This window comes from Rhamphochromis longiceps, linkage group LG20, assembly GCF_057381845.1.
Source record: "Rhamphochromis longiceps isolate RC_006_pf linkage group LG20, R_longiceps_female_GT1.1, whole genome shotgun sequence".
Classification (NCBI taxonomy): Eukaryota; Metazoa; Chordata; class Actinopteri; order Cichliformes; family Cichlidae; genus Rhamphochromis; species Rhamphochromis longiceps.
Genome location: NC_140576.1, coordinates 15963015 through 15983223, shown reverse-complemented (window position 1 = coordinate 15983223; position 20209 = coordinate 15963015). Strand labels below are relative to the sequence as shown.

Sequence of the window (20209 nt, the reverse complement as noted above, 5' to 3'; positions counted from 1 at the left end):
TTATTAGTGACTGCATAATTTGTCCAGCAGAGGGCATTCAGCAAATTCTCCATTGGTAACACATATTTGGAACACAACAATCAATCCTTCTTGCCACAAGTCCTTGGTAAGGACTCCTAAATAACACAAATGCAATGCAGTAAGACTTGATACATTATTTGTCTTAAAGAAAAATCATATATCCACTGGTAACAAATACTGGTATCGGTCTTAAAAATTCTACATCAGTCAGATTATATGGCAGAAAATAAAGCTTAATAAATCCCTTTTAAGAAGAAATGCATTCAAAGCTTCAAAGTCTCGAGTATGTGAAAAAAGAAACCAGTGTCGCTTTGACTGTCTGAGAAGCACAATTACAGCACTTTATTGTTCATAAATGCTAAAGTGGAAAATGAAAACAAATACACACAATTCAAAGAACACATATAAAACACAATATCTTTTTTGGAAAAAAAATGCTTTCACTATTGTGTATGTCAATTTGCTGATTACTGTCCAGTCTTGAAGGGGGAGCAAAACATCGAGTGAAAATTGTGAAAATAGAAGGCAAGTACAGTACAGTCAGGGATAAGGAGCAAGAGGCTGCAAAAAGTGGCTGAAATGCTGCTTTCCACTATCATTCCACAAAAGAATTCATTAAAAATTAAAATAATATCTAAAATCCAAACAAAAAAACTGTTCGTTTATTTATAGATATATTATTTTGCAAAGAAACTAGTTTTGGTTAAAAAATAAACATACCAGAAAATACCAGCCACCAAAGCAACACCTATTGTATGTTAAGCATACCAATGTAGAACATATGAGGCTACCTTACACACAGGTAATACCAAATATTTAAGAGTACATGTACAGCATCATGTGTCCAAACATGTCTAAAAGACTGTACAAATTTACACTACCTATGTGAGGAGAACTACATGAAAAATGATGGATTAGTTGGTCAGCTTCAAAGCCTGACCTCAAAACATCTCAGTATTTTAAGCCAAGCTCAATGGCTACATCACCGTTAGGACTCCACCCCAAAGTACTAAAGTATATAGAAGGCAAAAAACTTTGTTTGGTGTAACGTCAGTATCTTTACACCTTCCCTCCCCTGCTCTGGGGGGAAAACAAAACAAACAAAAAAAAAAAAAACAACATTTAAACTTTGTTCACAAATCTTTACATGAGTCCTAGCTGCTGCCCTTAGAAGTCATTGGATGGCTTGTGTTTGAGTTTCCTTGTCGCTCCCTCCTTCACAGATGCCTAGTGTTGCTGTGCAGTGTCCTTCAGTTCAGGCGAGGCGATCAAATCTTAAGTGCCTCTCTTGAGTGTGCGAGTCTTTTGATTTTTTATCAGTCACACCTGCTGCTTGCCCAGCTGGGCTGCGTCTCTCCTGCTTCTTGCTGATGATGGGACAAACTTGGGAATGATGATGGGTAGAGTGTCTCTTGCTTTAGCACTCTGTCTTCCTGAGCCCTCTGTGGGTCCAAAACCATTCTCGACGTGCGCCCCTTCGTCTTCATCGTCGTCATCCTCATCGTCATCATCATCGTCGTCGTCTGAGAGATCATCTAGATCTGAAACAATCTTGGCCCTTGTCCTTGGCTCCATTCTTTCCTTAGCTCCAGTAAGCTGCTGGTTACCATGGAGATGTACCTCTCCCTCTGCTTCCTTGTTATCCTCCTGCTGCTCTTCCTCCTCACTGTCAGAGTCGATAGCTATAGGTTCGGAGAGGTCTAGAGGCATTTTCTGTGGTAAGGTGCTGTTGATTGTCTTGGGTTGGTCTTTGCTGGCACTGTTGGGATTTGCTTTAGTATCTTCCACATTCGCAGCTGGCTTTCTTTTTGGTAGTGGAGTTATGCCACCATTAGCAGCTATAAGCTCCCTGTGTCTCTGCAGAGCCTGCTCCGATAGTCCCATATGCATCCTAGATGTCCGCCGTTTGCCACGTCTGCCCTCGCACACGCCATCCTGACCGAATGCCAGCTCGTGGCTAACTTTGCTGAGCTCATGCATACTGAACCCAAGCAACACGCTGGCGCCCTGGGTTTCACATTCCTGTACGCACTTCCTCCTTGTGTTGACAAAGTGGCTGGCAATGTCAGACTTCCACAGCCACAGGCTGGCTGCCAGCTTCTCCACCTCCCTTTGTGTAGGATATGGTGCTCGACTGAAATACTGCGTTAGAAATGCCTTCTTGGATTCGTATGACAGGTTTTCGTGTCCTTTGGGGTCAAGTGCCAGGACTACAGGTTCATCCGGGTTTTCTACAAATCCAGACGGACCATTGATATCCCTGGGGTGGGCCCTTTCCCCAGGCGGTCCTGGCCTCCTTCGTTTTGGTGCACTAGCCTCAGAGCTATCAAAGCTGGCCCGTTTGAGGGCACTGCTCTGAGCCGGACTGACCCGAGAAGAATGGGCTGCCCGGCTATCTTGCCCATTCTGGGACTTCCCTACACCTCGACAGTGCACCAAATGTAGTGTGATGGTGGAGGCAGTCATGTTACTTGTATAAACTCCCAAGCAGTGAATACACTTGTAAGTCAGTTTCTTTTCTACTGGGTGAACTGTTTGTATGACCTGATGCCTCTCTCTCAGATGGTGGGCCAGTGAGTCTGAGATTGGGCCCTTAAGGATAGAGAAGCAAAGAGGACATAAAGTCTTGCCCACATCCCTCTTGTATGGTACAGATGCCTGTGGGGCAATCTTTGCTGGTACACTGTCAGCAGCCCCTGAAGGTGTTTTGGGTGGGTGCTGAGGCATTAACCTCTTACCTGATATTAGCGAGGCAGACAAGGCTGATGATACAGAGGAGCTATTTTGAGCATGAAATGCCACTGACTCCTCAGGGGCATCTCTCATGTTGTATGTAGTAACAATCAACTGAACGTTTTTGGGATTACCCTGCTGCAAAGTGAGGTCAAAAGTCAGAGGAGAATCTGTGCGTGGGCCAACTCTCTCATCTGGGTGCGACAGCCGCATGTGGGCCACCATCTTCTCAACGTCATTGAAGGTTGCACGGCAGTGTGGACAAGACAGACCGTGGATCAACATGTGGTTTAACAATGTGTCACTGGGGAGATAGCGGTTACAGTACAGACACTTGCTGGTGAAATTGTGAATTTTCATGATGTAGTTGGCCACAGCAGGCACCTTCTCTGCTTTGTGCTCCTTCTCAAAATGAGAACTGTATACATTCTCCGGGAAGAGCTCATTGCAGATGGTGCAGATTTTCCACTTCTGGGTATAGGATGTGCCAAGGACAGATGAGCCACCTTTCTTAGCCGTAACAGAGGCTACAGTAGTAGCTGCTGCTTGAACACGTGAACCAAGAGGGTTTGATTTGAGTGAGGAAGAAGCACCGAGCATAACTGGGCTCCGTAGGCTGCCACCAGAAATAAGCTGCTTTGCTGCGTGTGACTGCTGTGGCACAGAAACCTGGGCGTTACCAGGCAAAGTAACTCGAACTTGCTGGCTGCCAATAGAGAACGGCTGCGTGGTACCAGCCTTTAATCCGATAGCATCGTGTTTCAATCCCGACAGAAGACTCTGAGAGTTGAAACCAGTCTTTGATGCCATGACAAGTCGACCCAGCTGCTGTGAGCTAGGAGACCTGGTAGAAGCCATTACTGCACCTTTAGGGCCCATCCCAATGATGGTTTTGTCTCCTTGGGTTTTTGGGGGCATCATGATGATGGGTTTGGGACGGGGGACGATCACGCTGGTGTGTCCAATCATTGCAGTGACCTGGTAACCAATCCTCTCGTGGTCCTCAATGACATGTTGGACTAGTGCCTCATAGGTCCGTGGAACAAACAGACACTTCTTGCAGTGAATCTGGTTGCTGCTCACGTTGTTCGTGTTAGTACCGTCTGTGCCACCGTTGTGAGCATTAGCCTTGTCTCCTGGTTTCACAATGTAGGGCTGGGCCACCTGCTGAAAGTGTTCCCGATAGATGTGCTTTCGCACTACATTGTACAAAGGGTCCCTGTAGGTGCACTTTTTGCAGTAGTACACCGCCTGTTCCACACTGTCCCCGCTTCTCTTCAGCAGCCCGTCCTTCATCATGATCCCACCAGCTCCCGCCATACCACCGGGGCCCTGCCGCACAGTGTTATTGGGCATGTGGAAAAGTTTAATGTGTGTTTCCAGAGTCTTTTTGTTGCCATTGTAAGTGCAGTAGGGGCAGTTGAGCAGAATGTTGTTTTCAAAGTCCTCGCTGTGTACATTGCGGAAATGGCTTTTGTACGCAGAGAAGTACTTGGATGAGAAGAGGCAGCCAGAACAGCAGAAAGGTTTTGAGCGGTAGTCCTGGAGAGAGAGATGGTAGGAGACCAAAAAAAAAAAAAAAGGTTGTTTTTGTGATTTAAACAAATCATTATAATTATATATTATACATGTGTTTAAAATGGAGGAAAAAAAAATATCACAGTAATATATTACAATATGTGCAAAAGAAGTTGTGATTACATGTCACACACCTGGGCTTTGGTATGCGATGGTTCCCACATACAGACATCCTCCCAGCTAGTGTGCTTTATATACACCTCAGGAGGAGTGAAGTCTTTATAGTCCTAGCAAACAAAGAATTTAACATAAATAAGTGAAAAGATTCAATCACTCAGCAGAACAATACTTGAAACTGTCACAAGACAAAGAATGAAACAGATACGTATATATGGAGAAGTTATTTTTGCCTTCTTGCATGTCAATCAGACACTAACTAGATGAAGGATTTGAGTTTTCCATTTTATTTGAAGTAACTCACACCTGTGACTGCACCCTTTTACAGTTATCTGAAAAACACTTACTTTAAGGTCTCTCATCGTCATCATCATCATCTACCAATCAGATATTTGGACCCAATATTAGTCCAGTACAGACTGAAAAAAGCTTGCTCAGTATTGCATCAGTAGCTAGAGGGGGAACTAACAAACAAAGTAAACAAAAAATCAAGGGTCAACAGTTTGCAGGTTTTTTTATGCTTCCTACACCTAAACTTACAAGCTGCATGCAGCAGTTAGTGACGTAACTGCAAACTGTGTCTAAAGAACTCAGTTGGTGATGCTTTTGATATCGTTTGCACACACTTTTATTTATTGTTTTCATTGTGACTTTTTCATTCCTTTACATATTTGTAGAAGAATTTCGCCCACCCTTCTTTACACTGTTGCTTCAATTCACTGAAGTTAGTGGGTATTCATTTATGCACAGCTCTCTTAAAAGTCACACTGCTGCATTTCAAACTGGGTTAAGCTCGAGACTTTGAGTGGGCCATTGCAGAACCTTGATTCTATTATTTTTAAGTCATTCTGCTGTAGATTTCCTGATCTGCTAGGAATCAAGACACAGTTTTTGCCTAGCTTTAACAGTTGGACAGAAGGCCTCAGATTTGACTCTAGAATACGTTGGTGTATATTGAGGAGTTGAAGGCTGACTAAGGGACTTAAAGATGCCCACGTCCTATTGTTGCAAAAAAGCCAAAATCATCAACCCTCCACCACCGTGCTAGACAGCTGTTGTGAGGCATTTGCTTTAGAGAGAAGAGACTTTCTCATAGCTTTCTCAATCGTTTCCTAGTTGTAGTGTTATGAACTTTAACATACTGACTGAGGCATGTGGAGTTTGAGATGTTTTTCTGACCACTGCACTGTTTTTTTAATGACGAGGATCATCTTTCTCCTAAATGAAATGACATGTCAAAAAAAATGAGTAAACTAATCTTACCATCATAATATTTCAAATACTATTTTAAGAATCCAGTTAATACTTCAAGAAATTATCTACATAGATGCTGCATGCGTAACTGTAAAAAAACACCAAAGCCTGCACACTCACCTCTAGGTGATCTCTACAGAACTCCAGGCCAATGTCTCCGAGGACCTTTTTGACATTTTTCCTTGCTTTCCGCAGACTGCCCAGGTTATTGACGGGGAGCTGGAACATTCTGCCTGCCTGAACAGAAAACACAAACACATCCATGCTATCAACAGGTGCAGGGCAGATTTTGGACAGGTGTCTGGTAACTGAAGCCAAAGGTCAGGGAATAAACAGTTAGCTGAAATGCACAGTTTACGTGATGTAACCTGCCTTTCATAAATCCTAAAAAAAGATTGTGGGTTCAAAACTTCTTTTCAGACACGAAGAACACAGCTTTCAACTGTTAAAGTAATGTCTTTTTTTGTATTTTGACTTTATTATCACTTTACTGAGACATGGTAACGAGTTGTGACTGCAAAGTTTTGTGCAGATGTTCATATGATTTATTGTGACTATATGGACTCATCTGCAAGACACTACAATTCAATGACCCAACTAAACCTGTGTCCTTAAAAAGATTCACTTTTCCTGTGGAATTTCTGCATGTTCGTCACTCAGTTAAGACTAACCCCTGTCTTAATTACAAAGGCAGTTTCCACAGAGGACACTCATCTTGACAGGGCAGAAAACACATGAGGTGTTAGCAATACTCTGAGCAATAGCTCTGCTTTATTAAAATACCCCAGTAGGCCAGGGCAAACAATACAAGAACCACACAACTGGAGCAGGTAAATGGAATTCGGCTGTAATGATTTTTTTTTTTTTTCATAACTCACACTTGGGCTTTCTCTACGTTGACACATGCCACCAAGTTCTGTCAGAAATAGCTAGCAGCAAAGCTTTTATTCTCTCACAGAGGTTAATAGGGTGATGCAAACATGTTTCCAGAAAACCTTTTCAGACCCCAGAATAACAAAATGTAAATGTTACCCTGCAGAGCTAATGACATCGAGTTGTGGGATTTTTCATAACAGGGTTCCTGCTTTATCTCATTCATTTGCACAAGAATGCACATGGATGCCAGGATACAACTTACACAAGGCGAGCCAGAGCTCAACGAGTTAGAAGTGTCATTGCTAATGCAAAGACAGAAGCACACAGATCCTCCCAGCTGTTATTATCAATATCACTTATCAATAAAGTGAGGCAGCCAAAGGACACAAGTGTTGTTAATGTATTTACCAAACAGTCTGATGCATCTACTCAAATCAAAGCTCCAAACTACTGAGGTCAAAGGTCACTGATGTACAACAGCATGAAGGCAGCTCAGCGACAATAAACAGTACACTCCCAAACAATTCCTGTGAACACCTCAGCTTATTTCCCCTTCTAGAAAACGCAAGTTGAGTGGGGCTGTGGATTCTACCATCTGTTGGTCCAGTGAGGAGACCTTTCTGTCAATCCGCCCAGCAGCCCCACAGTTCTACTTGCCTCACATTGGTCTTACAGTGGGAACTGAGCAAAAGGGAATGCAAACCTCACACACCCCTGCCCACTTCCCCTCTATGTGTCTCTATCCTGCTTCCGCCCATTACTTGTAGATGGCGCTAGAGAGGAATTCCATTATGTAAGCCTCCCTATATTCTGCCTGCCCCCTTTTTTCTCCTCCCTGCCTCGCAATACCATCACAGAATGGCGCCTCCTATTGAGTCAGCAGCAGCCTCTACAATATGTCTGCAGTGGGAGAAGGGGAGTGGGGGGTGGGGGTAGAAAGGGAGGAAGGGGAGGGACAGAAGGAGCGAGAGAAATCAGGGAAGGGGGAGGGCGAGTGTGAGAGGATGAGGTGGTGGTGGGTGAGGGAGCAGGGAGAAGGAGGAGGGAGAGTGAGAGGCAGGGTGGGGGAGTGAGTGAGGGTAGAAGGAGTGTGAGGAGAGAGATGATAGGAAAGCAGAGAGGACAGAGTGAGCGACGGAAGTGGAGAGGGGGAAGGGATGGGGAGGCAGGGAGGTTGGACAGACAGGCTCAGAGGGGAGGGTGAGGAAAGGCGGGGAAGAGGCTGAAAGGGGAGAGAGAAAATGGAAGAGGGTGAGAGAGTGGGCGATGGATAGAAGTGAAGGGGGTAAGAAAAGGAGCAACAAAAAAAAAGAAAGAAACAGGAGAGGCTGAGTAGGAGGGAAGGGAGGGAGAGAAGGAAGAGGAAAGGAAGGAAAGGCAATAGGAGGCAGCTCTCTGCTTTTCTCAGATCAGGGAGAAGAAAAAGGCCCCCCTACCCAATCATGGTGGTGTAAAAAAAAAAAAAAGAAGAAAACAGGAGGCCTTCAAGCCTTCAACCACAGAATTCCTCACTCAGTCCTTCACCAGGACACAAAAACCTGTCTCCCAACTGCTGTTTACACTTCTACATTCAATGTAGGGATGAGGGCAGAAGCTTCTGGTGACATCCATGTCCACTCTGACACCAGAAAAAGTTTGAGATGCTTTCAAGCTTTCAATGCACAGTTGTATCATTGAACTTGATGCTTGCCTGCAGCACTTGCTATTACAGATGTATATGAGGCTGATATTTCCTGATCATAACCTGACTCTTGTCCCAGTCAAGTGACAGCCATCCTCTCAGCGTTACTAGTGCATCACAACCCTCTTCTCACCTGGCTGACCTCTGATCACGCTTTAATCATCTCTGAGGCTTCAAATGCAAACCCGCATGATCTCGGGTACGGCTGTAGACAAGTAAAATGCACAGCCTATACCGGGTTGAAGACAACTCTGTGTCCAGTAATACAGCTACACTTTCGACACCAGGAGCCTTCTTCGCATCAAAGACCAGCAAGCCCGGCGTCATGAGCGACGGAGACAAATAAATCGTGCGCTGGGTCCACGCTGGTGTCAGTGATAAACATCTGGCAAAATCCAAATCGATTTGGCAGGGAGATGCTGTCACTGACAAAGAATGGGGACACACCGCGCTAAGTTAGCATGCTAGGCTAGCCAAACTCGCACTAACAACACTTGCTGAAATAATAACAATAATAATAGTTCCACCTTCTGTGCCCTTATTTAACCACAAACAGCACCTATCTGCATTTAGTTTTTGTTGGCTGCTATAAACAAACCTACTGGACAAGTAATTCAACTTGAGCTTGCGCCCCTTACAGGGAGTAACAGAATATCGACAGCCAAGTTACCTTAGCTGTAGTTCATCGCCACCCACCGCATCAGCGCAGGTAGCTACGGCTAACAGCAAACTCTCACTCCCTCAGGGTAACGCCGAACACTAAGACAAGTTTACCTGCGTTCACATCCAGCGCTCCCGTCTCAGTGAAATGTGTCACCTCAGGATGGCTGAGGCGATGTAGAGACACTTTCACTTGCTCGGATATCTCCGCCAATATCCTTTAAGGTGACAGCTTGCTTCGCCAGAAGAACGAGTCGACCGAACGCGAGTCTATCCTCCAAACCCGACTGTCCCTCGCCGACAAGGGCTATCCTCTTCCCTCCGGTCGGCCAACGGGAGCGAAAAGCCTTGCAGCTTCATTAGACAATTAAAAGCTCCATTCCCTGGAGTGGTGAGGGTGGGCACATGCCTTGTTTTTGAGGAACAACTACTCGTTCAAATAAATCGCATTTAACTCTACCTACGAGTGCCTGTTAGCCGATAACGCTTTGCCCATTCTCTTCTCTGACAGACAATACACATTCAGCCTAGAAACTGCCCTATCCAAAATGGCGCAAATAAAAGGGGCGGAAGTGACATCGACTTGATTAGCATAAATTGTGAGAACCTCGCGAGGCCGGCTCATTAGAAACTCTTGATTGGTCTGTCAATCAACTTAACCAATTAACCAAATGTATGTTCAAAGGAAAACCCGTGTCGTCTATCAGACCCTGCGGCAGGCATTTGGTGTTGGTGTCTGACTGTGTGGGGTAAACAACCCAACACAGTATTTGCGGGAACTCACCGATAGCGGGCGTCCTACCGGAGTAGGTTTCCACCGGAGTAGTGCGCACGCGCATTCTGGCTACATCTGGCGTCCCCCACCCCATCCCCTCCCTTGTGGAGGGACGGATGAACACAGTGCCTCAGCACTCAGCTGGAGTGCCATGAACGACTGAGGCAACGTTAGGTGGCGCTGTACTATAGCTGCCCGAGCCTACCGAAGTGGCCGGGACTACTTTCCTGTACAGTGCCAGGAGAAAGGCTGCTCCAAAGAATAGTTCTGTTATCAGCACTCGTCCAGAGTGTCACTGCATTCACATGGATAAAGTGAGGCAAAAGTTCTCCATCAGGTCGGGTGGATTTTTGCACATCCTACCTTTTCACCCCATCATCGCTGTCACTCACACTCATGCCACTCTATTGTATTCAGGTTTGCTGTGGAGGGCAATGCAATACAGCAGCTGCTTGCCAGCCTTGCATGTGATATTTAATGTCAAGTGTTGATGTTCAGTCTCCTGACTGGCTGAGGCTGTGGAATGGGTTGTTCATTATGAGCTAGTTTTCAAGGGGCAGACGCAATAATAATAATGTGTTCTTCCAGTTAAAGTACATTTATACCATGTAGCATATCAGAGCTGTAGAGGCTTGACCATTAAAGTCTCAGGAGCAGTATGTAAAAGCGTAGTGGGGGAGAACTATGAGATATAATTGAATGCCCCAAACTCCTGTTTCAAGGCCAGCAATGAACCTTACCATATTACCTTATTACTTACCATATGTCTGGGTAAGCCTCTGGTGAGACACAACATCTGGCTTCTGTTTTCAGTTTAAATAAGTAGTTTTAGAGCTGGGGTTCAAACATCAGTGAAGTCCAGAATTACTTCTCTTTATATATCGGATTCAAAATAAAGCCACATGTGCGATCAACAGTATTGAACCACTCACAGAGCTGTGATCAGTGTACACAGTTCTTGATTTTATGCATGTGAAACCCAACTCGAGTTTTTAACTAATAAAAAAAAAGCCTACACTTTCGAAGAGACTTGGTAAAGGTTTTGGTTTTTTTTAATAGTCCCTCTTTAACAGGACCAACTGTATACGGAAATATGGATGATGAGTGTTATGTTTGTAAAACAAAGAAACCAACACAAAATAATAAAACAAAATTATTCCTTTACTTGAAATTTAAATAACACAAGGGAAAAGGTTACTCAGTGGCCAAACACCATCACTGATCAACTCCTCATCAGCCTAACCCTCTGAAGAGAACACGGTCGGAGTTACTGTAGGGTGGTCCAAAAGTTTGGATGTAGTTACTCCACCTCCCGTTAACTCCGTTGTTCAGGAATTGGTCGCAATTCAGTGGGGGCCCTGCAGGGGGCACTGGCGACATTCTCCATAATGAAACAACTTATGTCCTTGACTTTTTCTTACACTGAAGCTCATTTTGTTCTTTAAATGGTAGCATTCTGCTAATACACGCAGACTTGTCAGTAGACTCGCGTGATAACAGTGGAATCCAAAAGGTTAATGGTGTTGTGATTAAATGCATTTACAGCAATCTGAAAACCAGTAAACAATCTACAAATGGAACTTTTTTCCCCCCTAATATGCAATGAAGAAATGGGAAGAAAAATATTTATTTGTTGAGAATGACAGAGTTAAACTTCCATAAGGGCCGTATAGAGTCACTACTACAACAATTATCAGGAAAAAGCCAATTTACTAAAAAATCTCAGAGGTTCTGTGTCCAAAATATTAATAAACAATCATGTTTATTTCAGGCTTTAAACTCCTTAAAGAACATCAGTAAGAGAAGCTGCCTGCATCCCAAAAGGAAAAAAAAAATCTCTCAAGGCCAGTGATAAAAAAAACAGTTTAATTCTATACAATCAAGCATAGGTGGAGCACTTCAGTGTGCACTTTAAGTCATGTGACAGCTTGTTAATGCAGAGTGATGAGACGCTTTGCCAGAAACTGATTAAAGAGGATGATGGGAATGTAAAGCACTATGTTTCTTTTGTATTCTTGAAGGTCTACTGACAGGGACTTCTTTTATATTTACACCTAACAGGGAGAGACGTCTCCCTTGGTATTTGCTGTCTGACCACAGGCAAGTGGAGTTTTTTTCCCCCCTTCCTCATTACAATTCTGATAGAACTGTATTAAACACAGTAAGACTACAGGCCTGTGGATTTTACAAACTGATCATGTTGTGGCAAAAAGCATGAGCAGTCCCTTTGCGTACGATACGATCTCATTCCCTCCTAGTTTGGACTCTCCATAAACTCGGTCCACAAAGGAAATGGGTACCTGTTGGAAGAACAACAGATTTGTTTTACAAGAAAAAAATAAAAATAAATAAAATAAATAAAAAAAATCAGAGGATTCACTAGTTAAGAGAAGAGTTAACATTAGTTTAATTTATTCTGAACACTTCCTTTAGCTTAAAAAGCAGACTTTATTCATATCTAGAAAACTGTCTGTAGGTGCCCATATGGAAGAGAAATAGTAAAAACATATGATTTACTCATGAAAGTGGCCACTTTCTCATTACTTTCATATAGTTTTTTTAGTAAGTATACAAAACATACAAGTTTCATTATATAATTTTTCAAGGGATCTTATGTGTTTTCACTCTTGTATGCTTTTCATACAAGACAGATAAAAACTGTATAAGATTTTTTATTTATATATATATATATATATATATATATATATATATATATATATATTTCACACACACACACACACACACACACACACATACATATACACACACACACACACACACACACACTTGACCTAGACCTGTTTTATATGTTTAATATAACAAAATAATAACTTCACAAATGTGAAACTGTGTCAAATTGTCTCTGCACATGGTAAATATAGATGGCTAAAACTGAACCAAAAACTAAAAGCATTTAAAATAAAAAAAATCTTAACTGAAATAAAAATGAAGCTTTCAGAAAAGAAATTACCGTAGTTTTTGGGTCATAAGCCGCTACTTCCCCCCCACACTGTGAACACTGCGGCTTATACTGACGTGCGGCTAATGCATTTTTTTTTTTTTCCATGCGGCCAAAAACATTTTGCCTGATAACAGTAGACCAATAAAATTGATAAGTAGTATATATACGGTATACATTTTTGTAATGTTGTATGTGCACTGTTCCATAAAAAAAAAAAACCCATAAGCAACGTAATTAGCGCGTTACTGATACGTACGTATACTGTTACAGGCGCTGTTCGAGGAAAAAAAAAAAAAAAAAAAAAAAAAAAAAAAAAGCACTTGCAGTATGTATTTTTGTATGTTACCATAACGTTTATGTTACCATGTTTATGTTACCTTACAGATTAAATTAAATGTTAAAAATCCTCACGTGTAATAAGCATACGGCTTAAAAACTGGTGCGGCCTGTACAAGTACAAAATTGATTCTCTTTCTAAAATTAGAGCATGCGGCTTTTAATCATTTGCGCTCTGTAGTCTGGGATTTACAGTACATGAACACTGAGATAATATTTAACTTTACCTAAACTACAGGAAGTGACTCCATAGTGTGGACATCATGGGTTTGATACCAGAAGGAGGCACAAAGTCAGCCTCAAGGAGTGTACAAGTTATTACACCCCTCAAGAGTGCAGTAAGAGGGAAAATCAAGTTCTTAGCGAGCTATCTGGAGCTTAAAGTCTGAGGTTTCTGTGGGTGAAAGTGGATCTCTTTTTACCTGGCTAAATCACCATGGTAACTTATGCTGAACACACAACCTGCTTGGGAGCGAGTTGTGTTCAGGGTTTCGGTTTAAAACTGCCGGAAATTTTCACAGATTCTATTATTCACGTCATGTTTTAAGTGCAATATGGATCCTCTGCTTGGGTGATTTCACAGTGTAGCAGTTAACACACTTGTTCAACAGGAAAAAGGCTGAACAAAAGACTCAAATCCCTCTCTCGTTGTGTTAGGAAAGAAAACTGCAGAATCACATATTGCGGAGCTACAAGCTGCAGTGACTCTTTGTGACATTGGAGGAGCTGAGAGTAGTTATTATGGATATAGAACACATTTCCTATGTGCATGTTATGGGAATGAATTAATGCATGTATTAATTTGGAGTTAAATGTTTTTATATTTGATTCTGATCTACTGCTAACTATTTTACACTCCTGGAATTGCAGCTACTAGAAAACAGAAGTAAACAGCGCGCTCATCATTAAAATAATTCCCTTAAATTAAAATGTTTATTTTACTGCTCTGTGCACTAAATCCCAAGATTAATAACTTCTACAGCATAAATTATCTGCAACAGTGCTGCATTTCACTCTTATGTTTTTATAGATTTTAAATGACCAATTTATCATCATCATCATCATCTAATAATGTTATTCAAAGGGATCTTTGTAAGCAGAAGAGTCACATGACGTGTCAAACACCTCGTTTTATGTGAGCATGCTGAAAGCAGTTTTAGATTTTTTTCACACTACTTAACACAATGAAAGCTGGCTGTGTTGAACTTGTTTCATAGTATACCCCTCTGCTGTAGAACTCATGCACTTCTATCCACTGTGAAAATCCCTAGGGAAATAATAAATAGCCAAAAGTACATAACAACAAAAGCACAGACTAAAAATAAATAAATAAAATAAAGAGACTTTCTATCACAATTAAAGCATATTATAAGTAAAACAAATCAGTGAGGACACAGTGTTTTCAGCATGAGTACCACAGTCATCGAGCCAGAGAAAAAGAGCGACTGTCATCTGACTAACCCGTAAATGTCACTGTATACCTTCTAGCAAGAGTAGTGGCTTTTAAGCTACACCTGCTCTAATAGGATATTTAATGCAGATTTTATTTTATTTTTTTAAATTGCTCCTCTATCCTATATTAAAAAAAAAAAAACCAAACAAACAAACAAACAAACAAAAAAAAAAAAAAAAAACCAAAAAAAAAAAAAAAAACCACACACACGTCTCAAACATGCTATGAAGTCTATTTCTGTGTGTATATGACCCATATACGCATATTGGTTTTGAAGCTATGTGGTCTGGACACAGACAAAGCTGTGAAATTGCCCTAAAAACTGGTTTTAAAATTTATTACAGCACTTCTAAAAGTGAGTAATGAAGCAGAATGCAGTTTTAAAGCTCCCAATAGCAAGCCAAAAACTGTAAATCATTAAAAAAAAAAAAAAAAAAAAAAAAAAAAAAAAAAAAAAAAGAGATACTTATTACTCCTTTAAACAAGTCAGCAGCTTCCTGCTCACACAAATCAGACTGATTAAATATGAGAATCAAATCGTTTTCTTGGCTTTCATTTTTCTATTAGCATAAAATCAAGAGGAAAAAAAGCACTCAAAAGACATGAATAACAAAAAAAACCCACATTTTCTTTAATCCCCAATTTTTAATCCTCAACTTAAAGAAACAAACAAACAAGAGAACGAATGACACACAAATGATTTCTCTCACACTGAACTACCTGAAAATTAAACACATTAATAAAAAAATTTAAAAAATTAAAAAAAAAAAAAAAGTAAAAAGAGAGAGAGAGAGAGAGAGAGAGAGAGAGAGAGAACGAACCTCACCTCTCCGATTGTGTAGTTGAGTTGTCTGGCTCGGACGATCATTTCCATCTGAAAGACGTAGCCTTTGGACACACACTGCTCAACAAGACTCTCCAGCACCTTTTTCTTGTATAGTCTGAAGTCAGTCAGTGGAGGAAAATAAATAAAATAAATAAACAATAACAAAAAAAAATAAAAATAAACACAGCAGTAGTGAAAGAAAATACAGCTCTAATGTAAGAGTCAGTAGCACTTAATTCACAGCATCACAACAGTAACACCAATTACCTGAAGCTGCCTGTGAGATCTGAAGCACCAGGTCTCAACAACACCTGAGCCAAAAAGTTGGCCCCCCGACTGAACAAGAGGAGGAAGGGGAGGAGAAAAAAAAAAAAAAAAAAATGAAGAAATATAAAACGTCAGCCTCTTGCCTATTAGGTGAGTGGAAACTGATTACAAAGTGTTAACCCGTAGTGACCTGATGAGTTTCCTGCGAAGGTCCCAGCCGTAAACCCCTCCGTTCCCTCGGTATCGAGTACCAGAAACCAGGTCGTAATTGCCTTCCTTCTGCTTCCTGACATAACAGAAACAAAAAGGTATTTGAAATAAAGGAAAGACACTAAAAACTGTCATCCGAGGCAGAGGTACTGAACAAATATTAATCTCTTGGAGCTGATTTAGTATTTGTTAGCTGAAATATTTGGCTGATACTGAGCTATGACAGACAAACAGTGCTGTGCAAAGTTTTTCTCTCTACATCCGTCAGATCAACAAACAATTAATTTTTTTATTTACTCAGGTTATGTCTAACATTAACACTTGTTTGCTATTCTGTGACTGTGCTGTATGTATCAACATATGTTACCTGAACCAACACTTTACTCTTTTCATACACAACATGCAGACAGTGAGGCTTGGTTTCCTATGACCCAGTACAAAAGCAAGTCTTTTTGCATCCAAAAGAACTGCCCCCTGCTGGCCATTAGAAAGAATGTAGATGAGCATTGGCTTCACATAAAGGCAGCGCGCACATTACTCTAAAGCAGAATTTGTGATGAAATTCAAAATGCTGTAGCTGCTGCAGCTACATCACACAGCTCACTGCTACATCACACCTACATGGATTTCAGTTATTCAGCTGAACCTCTCCATCATGCTTGTGTTGTTGGTGCCTATTGGAGTTGTGCCAAAACATAATTTGTACAATTCTGAGAAGTTTAGAAGTGAATATTTGGGTGTAACCACCTTAAATGTAGCCTAAAAATCATTGGCATTCTTAAAAAAAACAAAAAAAAAAACAAAACAACATGCAGCCATGCACAGATTCACTGGTGTCTGTAGACACTCAAGCGCTACCTTGACTTCTCATATGTTGATGATGATTAGAATTTAAAAAAAAAAAAAAAAATAATAATAATAATAATCCAAGTTTCCTCATATTTCATCACAGTGTTTGCAGTTCTGTCGCCACTGATTTTCAGTCCACCATATCCCAGCCTTCCCCCCCCCCCCCGTTTCACAACTGTAGATTCTTTCTTTATTCCCTGTAAATCACCACTGGCATTGGTCCCTAAAATCCAGCCAGGTAAGTCTGGCTCTACAGAAATAAAAATATAGGACATGGGAATTCAGAGACACTTACTGAATAAACTCTGGGATAAACTTGGGCTGAAATGGAAAAGAAAAACATTAAGATTATTGCTGACAAGAAATAGCAGACAGAGAACATGTTGTACATAACATTTTAGGCACATTAGAAATGGCAGAATGTATACCAGTAACCTGGTATCTTGCTGGTTTGTAGGTAAGAACAATTGACGTTTTAGGCTTCAGGGCAGGTCTCAAACTTAAATGAGCTGTGGGCCACTGCTGGTACGGTCATTTCATTGGAGGGCCACTTTAGTGTTCAAGTAGTACAATAACAAACAAACCTGAAAACACCCACAAATATTTCTGAAAATGTAGTGTTTCGTTTGTTTGTTTTTTAAATTTCAAATATTGTGTAACAAGACAAAACTGCAAATGTGAATACACATTTTTTTAGCCCTTCATTGACCTACCAAATAAGCAGACATAAGTTCACACATTAGTTCTTCAGTGCTGGTGAAAATTGTTTTCTTTACAAATAACTCTCTCACTGAACTAACACAGTCAATCAATCCCTGAACATGTTTATACTCGCTCTTGTTGTCTGCATATTAAATGGTAAATGGCCTGTATTTGTATAGCGCTTTACTAGTCCCTAAGGACCCCAAAGCGCTTTACACAACCAGTCATCCACCCATTCACACACACATTCACACACTGGTGATGGCAAGCTACATTGTAGCCACAGCCACCCTGGGGCGCACTGACAGAGGCGAGGCTGCCGGACACTGGCGCCACCGGGCCCTCTGACCACCACCAGTAGGCAACGGGTGAAGTGTCTTGCCCAAGGACACAACAACCAAGACTGTCCAAGCCGGGACTCGAACCGGCAACCTTACAAGGCGAACTCCCAACTCTGGAGTCACGATTGCCCCAATAGTTTTTTGCTTTTTAAAAAACTTATTATATTAACACTCAACAACAAACAGTAACTTCAAGAGCCAAACTGCATTCTATTTCTTCACGTCAATATACGGGGCCGCAAATAGGGGTGACGTGGGACGCAAGCAGTGTTGGTCAAGTTACTTGAAAAAAGTACTCAGTAACTAACTACTGATTACTTCCCCCAAAAAGGTAATCCCGTTACTTTACTGATTACTTATCTTCAAAAGTAATTAATTACTTAGTTACTTTTTAAAAACACGAACCTGAATAGGTGATAAAGCGATAGATCTTTCAGCCCAATTCAACTTTTTCTACATAATCCATCATACAAAATGTAATCAAATGGAAAAGTCTCTTTTTAAAACTTGTTTTATTAGTTTTAATCTTTTAACTTTATGCATCAAGCAAAAATGTAATTATATGCAACATTGGAAGAAATTTGTTTAATATTTAAACCTATTTTCTGCACATTCCAGCACATAAAATAATTTTTTTTGTGTGTTAACACTCATTCTTTCAAATAGATGCAAGTAAAACACAGCAGAAAATAAATAAAGTCAAAGACTGGCGGTCCTTTTGCTCCATTTTCACCTGTAAAGCAGGAGTAGGTTAGGCGGAGGTTTGCCTTGGTGCAGGTGTGCCGCAGCGTTCAGTGGAAGAATCTCCACTGTGAGTTTCCCATTACATGGTAGCGCATTCAGTGCTTGCTTGGAAGTTTAGGGGCTTTTTTCGCTGTAAAAAGAAGTTTTCTTCCCATGCACAATGGACACTAATGTTTTTGTCACTTTTTAGGGAATCAAACTTAAAGTAAGGTCAGTACTTCCACGCTTTAAACGCTGCATGCTCATACTCTCTCCCGCACTCGATGTTATCCATTGTTGATCTGCACACAGCTGTTGTCACGAACGTCGCACTCGCTTACGTCACTGTCATGAGACATTCTTGCAAAACAATCACCGTTTTAATAACGCAGTAATGAAGCGTTCCTACGGGAAAGTAACGGTAATCTAATGACCGTTTTTGCAATAGTAATCCCTTTACTTGTTACTTGAAAAAAGTAATCAGATTACTGTAACCCGTTACAAGTAAGAAGTACCAGTAACACGTTACAAGTAACGCGTTACTGCCCATCTCTGGACGCAAGTGGCTCCCGGGCTGCGAGTTTGAGACCCCTGCTTTAGGGAATGGTAACGAATTGTCAGCCGATCTAAAAGAAGTAACTGCTGATATACGATTAACCTCTTAATCAGAAAGATAACCTTAAGAGTTGATGTTGAGACTGTAAGTTAGACATGTAGAATTTTACCACTTACTGTCGTCAAGCAATTAAAAGAAGAACACAGACAGTATGACTGAAACATGCTCCACTCACATGATGGGAAAGATCTGCATCCATTATGATGATGAAGTTCCCAGAAGCATGCTTCATGCCGTGAATGTAGGCAGTGCCTTTGAAAGCAAGACAAACATTCTTATGAGCAGATAACAAAATGTACTAAAGCTTACACACTCATTTTGACATAGTTTAATACTTACCTAGGCCTAATTTTTTTGCTCTTGGTCGTAGCAGCTGAAACACAAAATAGTTTAAGTAAATCCTTTGGCATGGACAGTAAATACTATGGCAAATAGTTCCCAAGCAAAACAACGTTATGACATATAAAATGCGCTCTTATTTCATAAATGTATCTAACTTTCGTGATGTACTGTTGGTACTTCTTAAAGTAACATATCTATCTTTACGGCTTTAATACTTACGATCTTGTCCTCCCCATAGACTTTCTGAAGCTGTTCTGCCACCTCCAGTGTCCCATCTGGGCTTCCGTCGTCAATAACAATTATCTCGTAGTTAAACCCACTGCAAAAAAACAAAAAAACAAAAGGCAAATGAAATATAAGAATACGGCAGCAATAAGTAAGCTTAACATTACCCTTACAGCTCTTATATTCTTGGAATCTTACACTGACCCATTGAAGCCGAGCAGCTGACACTACTTTAGTGACAGCTCATCATTGACTTCCACCGTTAGCTAGCACAAGCGGAAAGCCTTTGCTAGTTCCCAGTAACTCACCTTTCCCCGAAATACTTGACAAGCAGCCACACTATTAAAGGCAGGTTTTCTCTTTCGTTGTAGGTGGGTAATAGTACTGAGTATTTGTCCCCGCTGTCTCGGTTTGGCCGGGAAGTTTTCCTGCTTGCCATGGCGACGTTGAGCTTGTGCTCCTTCTTCCTTATATTATTTATAGGTGGTTAGCAAACAGCAAAATGGTGCATTACCGCCACCAACTGGTGTGGAGTGTGAACCTAAATGTCAAAAAACGCAACGTTAATCTCGTGCAGTTTTTTTTAAAAGATCTTTATTTAATCTTTAAATACAATACAAAGTAAAATTAAACAGTATTGCATTAAAGGTTTTGTACTTCCA

General features: G+C 41.1%; 2 protein-coding genes across 2 annotated transcripts; both read right to left on the bottom strand.

The window, feature by feature from the left end:
- Positions 1–311: 311 nt before the first annotated feature.
- Positions 312–9496, bottom strand: adnpb (activity-dependent neuroprotector homeobox b). The gene is made up of 4 exons (XM_085393921.1): positions 9035–9496; positions 5824–5940; positions 4467–4559; positions 312–4296 (listed from the first exon to the last, which is right to left on the bottom strand). The coding sequence occupies exons 2-4, from the start codon at positions 5929–5931 to the stop codon at positions 1342–1344; spliced, it is 3156 nt and encodes a 1051-aa protein (XP_085250047.1). The 5' UTR covers positions 5932–5940; positions 9035–9496; the 3' UTR covers positions 312–1341.
- Positions 9497–10874: 1378 nt separating this feature from the next.
- Positions 10875–20020, bottom strand: dpm1 (dolichyl-phosphate mannosyltransferase subunit 1, catalytic). The gene is made up of 9 exons (XM_085394805.1): positions 19856–20020; positions 19542–19641; positions 19320–19353; positions 19156–19232; positions 16894–16919; positions 15730–15825; positions 15540–15608; positions 15273–15387; positions 10875–11995 (listed from the first exon to the last, which is right to left on the bottom strand). The coding sequence occupies exons 1-9, from the start codon at positions 19984–19986 to the stop codon at positions 11891–11893; spliced, it is 753 nt and encodes a 250-aa protein (XP_085250931.1). The 5' UTR covers positions 19987–20020; the 3' UTR covers positions 10875–11890.
- Between the last annotated feature and the right edge of the window lie 189 nt (positions 20021–20209).

Coding starts and splice junctions, on each gene's coding strand:
- adnpb (XM_085393921.1), bottom strand. CDS start 5,931: ATGTTCCAGCTCCCCGTCAATAACCTGGGCAGTCTGCGGAAAGCAAGG. Junction 4,560..5,823: donor TCTGTAGAGATCACCTAGAG/GTGAGTGTGCAG, acceptor TTTGTTTGCTAG/GACTATAAAGACTTCACTCC. Junction 4,297..4,466: donor CATCGCATACCAAAGCCCAG/GTGTGTGACATG, acceptor CTCTCTCTCCAG/GACTACCGCTCAAAACCTTT.
- dpm1 (XM_085394805.1), bottom strand. CDS start 19,986: ATGGCAAGCAGGAAAACTTCCCGGCCAAACCGAGACAGCGGGGACAAA. Junction 15,609..15,729: donor CTTCGCAGGAAACTCATCAG/GTCACTACGGGT, acceptor CCTCTTGTTCAG/TCGGGGGGCCAACTTTTTGG. Junction 15,388..15,539: donor GATCTCACAGGCAGCTTCAG/GTAATTGGTGTT, acceptor GACTGACTTCAG/ACTATACAAGAAAAAGGTGC.